The 9502-nt window shown below is 44.7% G+C and overlaps 1 protein-coding gene across 1 annotated transcript; it reads right to left on the bottom strand.

The window, feature by feature from the left end:
- Window positions 1–6360: 6360 nt before the first annotated feature.
- LOC125540639 (alpha-terpineol synthase, chloroplastic-like) lies at window positions 6361–9058 on the bottom strand. The gene is made up of 7 exons (XM_048704236.2): window positions 8754–9058; window positions 8389–8647; window positions 7826–8177; window positions 7510–7725; window positions 7229–7370; window positions 6890–7144; window positions 6361–6790 (listed from the first exon to the last, which is right to left on the bottom strand). The coding sequence occupies exons 1-7, from the start codon at window positions 8928–8930 to the stop codon at window positions 6488–6490; spliced, it is 1704 nt and encodes a 567-aa protein (XP_048560193.2). The 5' UTR covers window positions 8931–9058; the 3' UTR covers window positions 6361–6487.
- Window positions 9059–9502: the final 444 nt, after the last annotated feature.

The raw sequence follows: 9502 nt of genomic DNA on the forward strand, positions 1-9502 counted from the left end.
GTACAAGGTATTCAGATGGTGCGGATATTCATGTGCAGTCATATGGCGAGATGAATGCTATTGTCTGATGGAGAACAAGGCACTTTATATTGTGGTGGAAGTTATATTTGACCAGTTGACCAAGGTATGTCCACAACCTCATGCGTAATATACACACATTGATAAGAATCCACTTTGATCACCATCGATAAGATGGTTGCTGCCAACACCATTGCGTATCAAAAGATTTCAGAATAGAAAAATATGGGCCATTTTAGCTCAAGCCGTAGCAAGATGAAGCTCCATGACGGTGGTGTAGACGTGAGTAAAATCTAAATCTCTAAACTTTGTCACTTTGACTCTGTGTACTTGTATATTTGCATCTGGTGCTTATTATTTTGTTCCATCATGTTGTAGCCTGGCCTGAAAATGCTGACGAAGTGATTAGCCGGAGCTGGCCACCGGCAGCGTGGTTAGCCTGTGTCAGGCCTCCTCTTTCTTACGCCTGAGTGTGCATGCACCAATGCCTGACATTAAAATAGTATTTCTTTCACATGGATCAGATGGGTGTGGAGTTTTTTATGCACTGACCTGTACTATAGCATGGCAGCAGGCTCACGGCACGAACCAAATAGGATACCACTCCGGCTGACTAGCCAAGTTAAGATCATGTACTTCCTCCGTCTCATAATGAAGATATTTTTTGACACTAGAATAATATGAAAAAACATTTTATATTATGAAACGCAGAGTAGTTTTAATGCTACAATTTCTCAGGCATGCAGCCCAGGGTGGCAACCAAACAGCCCCAAGCTCCATCTATGTTTAGGTTTCACGTGCATGTAATGCTATGAATTTGAGGTGTGACCGATCACTGTCCGTGGACGCACTCGGGCATGGCAGTTTGAGGGGCCAAATTTCTTATATCTGGCTGTAGATGCTTTAAATGTAATTTCCTCCGATCCAAAACAAAAGTCGCAGCTTTGAACTAAGACTATGAAGTTCAGAAATTAAGAAGAACACCGGCTAGCAGAACCCCACAGAAGTAAACTCCTTGAAGTATCATCAGTTCATCACCGAAATGTGTTATTGAGCCAACCGAGGCGACGGCTCCTGGTTGCCATGCCAAGAATTTGTACCGACGGGGTGCGGTCTTGCTTTGGAATTTTGCACTGAGGCTGGCCGGGTTACTCTTTGTGTGGGTGTCCGTCGGCCCGTACGTCACTGTCCGGGTTTCTGTGGGTGTCCGTCGACCCGTATGTTCACTGTCCGGATCTATTCTCATCCACACACGCACTAGCCGCAGGCCACGGCTCCTGCTAGTCTCAGTACTGTGCTTCCATGAGCATGCGGGAGATGTTGACGAGTTACCAACGCTCAAACTATTGGTTGACTAGACACATGCATAGCTCGTGTGATACGTGATTTAAGGGCTAAGAATCGGAATCCAATTACCCTTTGTCATATAGTGTTGTGGATCATTCTGACCTCCACCTTATTCTGAAAGGAAAATATTTTAATATTGCGAAGATACCAGTGACACCCAGTTTCTGCACAAACAAGAAGTCACAAAAACATCTAGAATACACACAGACCGAAAAAAAAGACAAGAGAAAAAATTGGTCTCGCCAAAGTGAACAACTCCTTTCAGCATCAACACACAACCACCACCAAAGACATCACCCATAAAACATAAAAGCCTCCAAAACCGACGTATTCAAGAAGGAAACAGTGCATAAGCGCCATCGTCACCCAATCCAACATAATAGGTTTTCACTCTGAAAAAAGACCGAGCTCTCAAAACAATACCTTCAACAAGGCAATTGCCAGACACAACCAATGAAGGCCAGACCTTAGGATTTCACCCTGAAAGTCATGACTCGGCACCCAAGGAGCACCAAGAAAAATAAAATCCTCCAGTGTTGCCACCCCCACTTGACACTGCTGCTATTGAAAGTTATCAAACACCTGGCTGACTCCATCGCGTACAAGGCCCTCTCATTCTTACCTATCCTCCGGTCTTAGTCATCAAAACTTTCTCCGCCGCTGTCTGTGCCATGGAAATTGAGATGCCGACATGTCCGATAGTGTCAACAAACAACAGAGCTTCGCGGCGCGCCCTCCTGGAGCCACGTAGGCTAATATGGAAGTGCACGACCGGATACTATCAGATACAGATATCCTTGGGCAAGATCTCCGGCAGTAGTTCCGGAACACGTTGATGGCCAGATCGAGGAGGACCGATCATGCAGATGGTTGCCGTGATGCGACATGAGCACAAGGACCTCCACCACACCGCTGCCTCCACCACGCCGACGCCATCGCCACAACCCGCGACTCCAATCGCCAATCTCACGGAACCGGTACCAGCCGCCCCGCCACCTTCGCCAAGCAGCCGCCGTCGCGTACATGCACCGCCGCGCCCAAGGCCTGGCCATCCGAGATGCCACCGCAACACCCTGTGGGAGAGCCACGCTCGCCACGTCCCACGCCGTAGCTACCAGGGGAGGAGGAATAAGGGGCCCTGCCATCGCCGACGACAGCTGGGCTTCACCCGGCTGCGCCATCCGGCGGCTGTGAGGGGAGTAGGTGTGGGCGGCGGCTAGGGTTTCGCCCAGCCGCCAACGGGAGCAACTTGGGCGATCTTCGTGTGGCTAGGAGATATATCGATCCAAAAAAGGTAGGCTTTCTTTGGGAATAAAAGAGTATTGCCACTAGTGAGAGAATCTTGTAAGAGAGATGTGAGCCATAATGAAGGAGGAGGAAGACAACGGGCTAGGTCGAGCTTTGTTTTGGGTCGGGCCTGGTACTAGTAGATTTTGTCAGTTTTTAATTGATTTGTCTGATACTAGTGGCGTGCAAACTATTCACACGCCACCAGTAACACATTAGTAGTGCCGTTGCTATATGTTGGCATGCCACTAGTAACTTGGGTCATATCCCGCCCCTGGGACTTGCTTACACTGGTGTGGGGGATATTTTGGTACACCACCGGTAATATCTTATTGGTGGCGTGCAAATTTTGGTCACGCCATGGATATTTTGAAATAATACCAATGGCGCGGCTAGTGTGTGGCGCCACTAGCATAGATTGCATTTAAGAATATCTCTACTAGTACCAAGGTCACACCAAACATGTTATCATACTTGAAGCAGTGGTATCAGAAGACTTATGGATTTCGCATTGCCAGGTCTCACAATGATATCAACATGCTTTAGTGATCTATGTTGTTTAAGAGACTTTGAGATGGGCCAAGATGCTCTGTCGTGCAACTACACTGTCAATGGGCACTATTACACCATGGCGTACTAGCTACCTTGCCAATGGTATCTATCCTCAGTGGCCGTTGTTTATGAATACTATCCACGAGCGTAGGTAACAAAAGTTTTCTCTTTGCACAAATGCAAGGAGCTGCTAGGAATAATGTGGAGAGAACATTTCGAATGATCCAACTTTGTTGGGTTATTGTTCATGAAGATGCAAATTGGGATCCCGAGACACTATGGGAGGTGATGACTTGTTGTATAATCATACATAACATTATTGTGGAGGATGGGGTTGACGATGCTCGCCATACCTCCAATATTTTAGAGGCCCAAGGTACATGTTCGCCTCCAGAAAGAATATCCAGAGCATGTTGTTAACTTTCTAAAGATGCATCAACAACTTCAACATTAATAAGCGCATATAAAACTACTCATCTTATGAAATATATGAGGATTCATGATGAAAATCATTAGGTTTTAGTTGATTTTCTTACGATTTTTCATTGTTTTATCGTCAAATGATCTATGTGCATGGAAATGCATGGAAATGGGGGCGTAGACGGAGTCCGCAGACAGGAGCCTACCGATCCTCATTGTCTGCCCAGGCAACGGTGCCCCCATTTTTGCACGTATCCACGAACATATGGGGGGTGTCTAATTAGCACAGTCCGGTTAGAGATTCTCGCCAGTCACCGAGACTTGCTCCCTAGCGCTCCCACTGTAGGCTGCTTAATTTTTTAGGCACATTTCAAGCTTCCTCGTGGATTTTTGGAGTCGGATAGGAGTTCCCGATTTAAATCTCAGATTTTTTTTTTGAGGGGAGATTCGACTCTCAGATTGTTGGCAAATCCTATACGTAGAAAAAAGGTTGACCATAATTACCATAATTACCATCGCTCGAGAGCATATTCACAATTTTTTTTGTTTAAATTGGTTGGTGATTCTTGGTTGTTCTGCGTACATATAAATAAGCTATCGGTTACAAAACATAGAAAAAAGGTTGTTGGTCTAGTTGGTTATTTGCTATAACGACCAAACATTTTTTTAGGGAATAACGACCAAACATTAATTTGACTTCCAACCTCAAGCGTTTATAGCGATGTAAAAGTCGGGAGGGAGAAACCAACATAGACGAACAAACAGTTCGGGTCTAAGCCTAAAAATGAAATTTGTCTGCTAATTTTAGCGATTCTTATAAAAATGAACTATGCACCCAACGTTTAGTTGTAGCATCGTCGCTGAGAGGTTTGCTTGGACATATGTCTCGCTCCTTTTCAAGGCATCGTACATGTCTCCCTCTCTCACTTTCCAAGTTTCCATATCTGTGGCCACATGAGAGAGGTATCTCGTGTGCAGGGGCGTAGCTATGTAGAGCTAGCCGGTGTCACCGGCACCGGGTCCAATTTGAACTTGCTTAATGCAATTCATTGATTTAGTGTGTAGATCATTGAATTATTTGATATGTAGGCATGCATTCTTCTATGTGGACACCGGATAATTTCCAATCTGGATCCGCCCCTGCTCGTGTGGTATATACAGCAGATGTGACAACCTTGTGTAAAATTTGACAAATCTGACCTATAGACGAAATCAAATTATAGAATGAACTGTCCGTTAAACTATTTCACGCAGCTGACCCGTGGCGCCTAGCTCTCAGGCGCTACACTAGTGCAACGCCTGGGAGCTAGGCGCTGCACTGGTGCAACGCCCGGGAGCTAGGCGCTGCACTGTGTAGTGTGGCGCCTAGCTCTCAGGCGCTGCACACTGTTTTAGTAATTTTCGGATTACACGGGTACGACGCTGGCCGTGTAGCGCCTATCTGTGAGTCGTTGCACAGTGTAGTGTGGCGCCGTCGTGGCGGGCGCTACACAAAAGGGTCAGGCGTGTGAAATAGTTTCACGGACAGTTCATTCCGTGAATTGATTTCGTCCATAGGTCAAATTTATCAAATTTGCCCAACCTTCTACGCGCTCTCAACAACCACAAATCAACTCTCGATCGTGCGGCTATGGTTTCTTTGAATCTTCTCTTCTCTGGTCCATACACACGATGCTTCGAATCTTGTATTTTCTTCTCTGGTCCACAAACATGCGCTGTACTGACATACACACATGCTTCGAATCTTGTATTCTCTCTCTCACTTTCCAAGTCTCCATATATAGAGTGAAAATATGACATTCTCGTACGTCCTCCTGACAACCACAAATTAATGAGAGCTGGCTGCATTGATTCTTCTTCACAGAAGATCTTTCTGCAGTGCATGGTCATATGTAGCCAAGCCATTGAAGACCGGCCAATGACCATGACTAATAGTCACTCACAGGCTCACAGGTAGAAGACGAGCCAAGGTTGGTCGTGAGTCCCAGTCGAGTTGCCCTGGAGGCATGTACAAATGTGTATTTCATACATTAAGAAGTGTTGATATTTTGCTGGCCAGTCTAATCGAAGTTGGATTAGTAGTTCCTGATTCAATTGCGCAGCCATGGATAACGGATAGTTGTGAGATTCTGACACACACTTAATTTTCACACTACTTCTTTCATCGCCATAAGAGAAGTTGTCATTCTTAATGTTAAGACGGTATCCCGAGGTAAACTTTAACAGCTAATTTCAATCTAGCATATATTTATCAAATAAAAAAATTACATATTTTGGAAGTACATATTGAGATACAGATGCTGGAAGATTCATAATTGTCGATGTTGATGCTCAAGTTCAGACACTGCCCAGTTTAAGTTCAGTTATCAGCGCCTCTGTTCAAGATCAGACACAAGACACAGCAACGCTTGACTCAGTCATTGACATGTGTAGCTTAAGTACTCTAATAGCTGATGATGTTAGGCTGCCTATTTCTTACATAATGTGTAAAGTATTCCGAGGTGTCTCCGGATGAAATGATGTTTGTTATCCTTGATCTGGGCCTCAACTATGAAAACATTTTAATTCTGGCTGTTGTTCAGGCATTTCGTGTTCTTGAATGCCTTGGTCACAGTACTTTCTTTTTGAAGCAAGGTTAAAATAAGTGTGAAGGTACTTTATGAATCCTGAAAATTCCTAACAACCGGTCACATCTTGTTACGGAGGAAATTAAGCTCGATACTAACTACTAAGTACTGTAAATCAAAGACCACCACCAGCTATTGTTGATCCTAGAGTTTTAGTAGTACAACACATAATCAGAATCAATACCTACAGATATTTAATCCTATATAACATCTTTCTAAGATATGTCTCCCACTGCTTAATGTTTCTCACTCATGATAGAGTCCAAGAACAACTCTCTAATTTGCCTTTTCTTCTGACCATCCGGCGCACCAAAACCATCCCCGCCTTGGTAAACACAATGCGAGATTCGAGCCAAATTCACACAAGTCTTGGCGAAAGATCTAGAAAATTGGCAATATCTGAATGCATCTTCATTAATCGACTTCCAGGCTTCCATGGTAAGATCTTCCATAGCTTCGCGGGACTCTTGCTCACTGGAGCTGTTCTCCGACATGTGAATAGCTATTGATGATGGTGCATCCCCTCGCTCCAGCTCGGCCTGTAAAACATATTTTCACGACATAAGACACCTCATAAAGATTCAACTTTGGTGATTGAAACAGTATGGGGCAAAACAATCCGGATAAATTTTCCTTACAGAATGGGTTGCAGAGTCGTTGCAAAGGCGAAGAACTAATGACGCGGACTGAACTAATTTAGGGTAGCTTCCAACTTTAGCAAGAGACATCGGGGTGAGCTTTTCATCCACACGGAGCAGGGGAAACGCATGTTGCAGCAACAGTGGAGCAGAGGCTGAAATTGATCCATTGTCCAGATACTCACGAAGTGTTGGTCTATGGTTTCCATGGTGCCACTTTGCCTCCACCAGGAAAGACTCCGCCATGTCTCGCCACTGCAAAATCATGCAGATTTTTTACGGTTCCTTGTGAAAACAATTTATATCCTATGAGTAAGGTAATTATGTAAATGAACTTACCGCTTTTTGAAGAACATGACGAGTGTCGCAACCATGTTGTTCCAACACATTTTCAGCCACCTCAGCGGAGGTGTTGTACATCACGGAATAGAGTGCTTGCATGTATTCGGGGAGTCTTTCACAAGGACTTTCTTCCCACCTGAATTTATTTGTATTAATTTTAGATAATGGAAAAGCTTCATTTAATGTGAAACTAACTTGCCCTATATATGTTACATGCTACTCTAGGACAAGAATATTACTTGAATTATGAGAAGTGCACCGTTGCATGTAGTTATCTTCCAATGGCGACAGTGAAGAGAACAAGTTCATCTAGAGTTCCATACACATCATAAACATCATCTAAGTGAACTATTAGATTGGCGACTTTAGCAAGCACTTCTCGACACGCTCCGTTGTTTGGCTCCCACACAATTCCACTTGCGTAATGGAAGCACTCCATGAGACGATCCCTGGCGAACCCCAATTTTTCACTAAGGGCAGTCCCCTTCCACCACCTACAGTTAATTAGGTCAATTTTCATATCTTAAAACCCCATCAACTATGTGAAGTAATTAGCAGGCCAATTTAAATGTACGTTTCTTCATGCTCAATTACCTTGCAAGTCTCGCGAGTTCTTCCTGATGCACACTTTGCACATTGTTGAAGTCTGTCGTTGCAAATCTAACGAGCAAAGGGTCGGAATTGTTCTCATCTCTAGCATAGTGATCTATGAACCATCTTGCTTCCAGTCTAGGAGACCTCCGGTGCAATGGAAGGTCCAAAGAACGAACTACACTGCACCGTATGTGGTGATCCATGGATGGCAAGAGCTTTATGAGAGCTTTCTTAGAAAATGTCCTTGCCTCGTCCAATGCTTCCTCTCCTCCGAACGCAAGGTATGAAGCCTCGTAGAGTGAGAGGAGTCCTCTGACATCGTCCGATCCACGCTTGAGAGTTTCCAGAGATGCTATAATATACGTTACCACGAAACAATGTCAGTTAAGTACTTAAGTATACAAAACCTAGCCATACACACAAGTCAAAGTTTCAACTGTGATTGCATCTGGACCATGCATTTGGTGCAGATATGTATAATCTCCAAAATTTTGTCCGTAGTTTTAGGTTTTTCTTACAGCCTCTAAGTGTTTGCTTTTCATATTTCATATTTAACTAGGTACCTGGAGGGAAGAAGACTGGGAAACCAACGTCCCTGAGCAACCTGAACCTCAAGGCCGTGGAAGCAACATCACCATCATCCCAGTTGCACCGGTGAGGCTTGTGGTGGACGGAGCTGAGGATACCGGCGATCTCCTCCTCGAAATGGTAGGCGATGCCGAGCCGTTGCACCGTGTCGACAAGCCTGAGCTTCGCAGCTTGGTGGTCGCCTCGGCTCGCCGCCACCAGCCGCTCCCTCACGCCGGCCTTCAACATATCGACCTGTGACATCATCCATGCATGCACGGAATAATTTCCATGAGTAATTCACCTACTTTATGTACTACTTGCCGGTTGAAAATACGATATGTTCAGCTGATAAATGTACTTGATCTGCCTTTCCGCCATTGTTGGGCGAGAGGTGGAGGAGGGAGTCGTAATCCCAGGAGCTGGGAGCGTAGTTGGCAGACTGCCGAGCCGCCGCGGCACAGCGCACCGTTGCCGGCGAGGACGTCCGAAAGCATGTACTCATCGTGGCCATTGTTTGCTGCAATTGCCACGCCATGGTGCTGCGCGCTGCAATCTACAGCTAGCTTTTGCTTGGTGCGTACAAGTGGAGTACTACTTGGTACTTGGCAGCGAGAGCTTGGCAACGAGGTTAGTACTTCTAAGCTGTAGTAGCCAATAAACTTACTGCTTTTTGTTGTTTGAGAGTAGCCAGAATACGTGCCAATTTATAGGCGAGCAACCTAGGCACCCAGCAGCATAGCTGACTCAGCCCGCATGAAAATCGTGGGACATGACTCATACCGAATTGCTAGTAGTATTTCTTTTCAGCCACATATTTTTCTGGTGAATAGGGATAATTTTTTCCGGAGGATAATTTTTTTTTACCCAGATATCCAACGAACGTTAGATTTTTAGGCATGAAAAAATTACTAACGTTTTTCATAGAAATTTGTGTTCGTGGAGGATGACAAGTTTAGTTGGTGAGCATGTCAAATCCGCTTGATTTCATTTTTTGCCAGAATATATCCGTGTTTGCAAGCTAATTTTGCCATCCTCACACCAATATGAATTATTATGAAAACTCTTTGTTTACCATGGCTAAAAATCAAACTTTCTGTTTTTCTAGCA

The sequence above is a fragment of the Triticum urartu genome, chromosome 2A, assembly GCF_056163025.1.
Source record: "Triticum urartu cultivar PI428250 chromosome 2A, HENAU_Tu73, whole genome shotgun sequence".
Lineage (NCBI taxonomy): Eukaryota > Viridiplantae > Streptophyta > Magnoliopsida > Poales > Poaceae > Triticum > Triticum urartu.